Genomic DNA, 1347 nt, shown 5'->3' on the forward strand with positions numbered 1-1347 from the left:
TTGACGTCTGAAACTCACACGGAGCTCTTGTCCTGCCCTTCTCCCCCTCCCCTGTGTGTTTCAGGACATGGAGGCGTGAATCAACTTGGGGGTGTTTTTGTGAACGGTCGCCCCCTCCCCGACGTCGTTCGCCAAAGGATCGTGGAGCTCGCCCACCAAGGGGTCCGGCCGTGTGACATCTCCCGGCAGCTCCGCGTCAGCCATGGCTGTGTCAGCAAAATACTTGGCAGGTAAAGGGGGAACGGCGAATCCTTCTGTGTCCGTCCAGAGAAAAGTGCCGGTGCCGGTCTCTGAATTGGAGGCTGCAAACAAACGGAGACTGGTGGAAATCAGATCAGTTCAGTGAGGAGAGAACTTCCTGAGCACTCGTGGGTTTATGTATCTGATGCGGGAAGAAAGAGCCACTATCCATATTCTTGTTTGCCCTTTTCCCAGTTTCCTGTAGGTAATTCCAACACACAGCGCAGAACATGTATTTGCTGTATATACGGCATAGGTCCTGCGCCTCTCTGCTCTGAACAGGAAGGGAAATCTGGGAGCAATCTTCAGCAAAATGCGAAGAAAAAAAAAAAAGGTAGAAGTTGTGGAAGTTACTCGTTTTGCTTCCCGAAGACAGCTCTCTTTTAACAATATTGTCATTGTATATTGCACCAACACTGCGGTGTGTGTGTTCACACAGGCTGCTCTGCAATCTGTCCCACTGCCTGTCATTCCGCGTCTGGAAAAGAATGGGAAACATTCTTTTGCTGGATTACGAGAGCACAGAAGACTGCGAGTAGAAAGTAACCATCTTAATTTTAGCTACTTTGGGAGTAGCCCTCTGCTAAGGCAGAAGCTGCTTCAGCCACTGTGGCAACAGGAAATTAAACTCTGAATTCATATTATTTCCTGAATGAATTTTAAAACGTGACATAGAGTCAGGTAAAAAATGCCACCCTTGCCTTTTTTTCCCTTTTCTTTTTTTCCTTTTTTTTTTTTTTTTTTTTTTTTTTTTTTATAATCTTGTGAAGAAATCTAAGCTTGTGTAAATTATAGTGTTAAAAACGTTTTGAACCTCAGGTATTCTGACATACTTGGGCAATTCACATTTAGAAATTTTTTGTTTGTTTATTAGAATATGTTTTCCTTGCTCATCTGGAAAAATTCTTGATCTGTCACTGAACTGTGACAGTAATTGTTTAGAATTTTATTATTTTTATTTTAACTGTATTTTTCTTTCCCAATTTTTAACCAACTTGCTTTCCTGGACATGGCATAGCCACAAAGACAGGGCATTTTTTTTGTGGATTCACACGGGGGATCTGTTGGATTAGCAGTATTTCGGATTGCTCAGTGGCCATTTAAGCG

The 1347-nt window shown here is 43.2% G+C and overlaps 1 protein-coding gene across 1 annotated transcript in view; it reads left to right on the forward strand.

Moving 5' to 3' along the window:
- Positions 1-64: 64 nt before the first annotated feature.
- The window catches only part of PAX5 (paired box 5), a gene marked incomplete at its 5' end in the record, with an annotated part of 64924 nt that continues 63641 nt past the window's right edge, over positions 65-1347 (forward strand). Inside the window, one exon of the mRNA XM_009079293.1 lies at positions 65-230. Coding sequence (XP_009077541.1) covers positions 65-230 — 166 coding nt within the window. The remainder of the gene's footprint in view (positions 231-1347) is intronic.

This window comes from Acanthisitta chloris, unplaced genomic scaffold, assembly GCF_000695815.1.
Source record: "Acanthisitta chloris isolate BGI_N310 unplaced genomic scaffold, ASM69581v1 scaffold10867, whole genome shotgun sequence".
In the NCBI taxonomy this organism is placed as follows: domain Eukaryota; kingdom Metazoa; phylum Chordata; class Aves; order Passeriformes; family Acanthisittidae; genus Acanthisitta; species Acanthisitta chloris.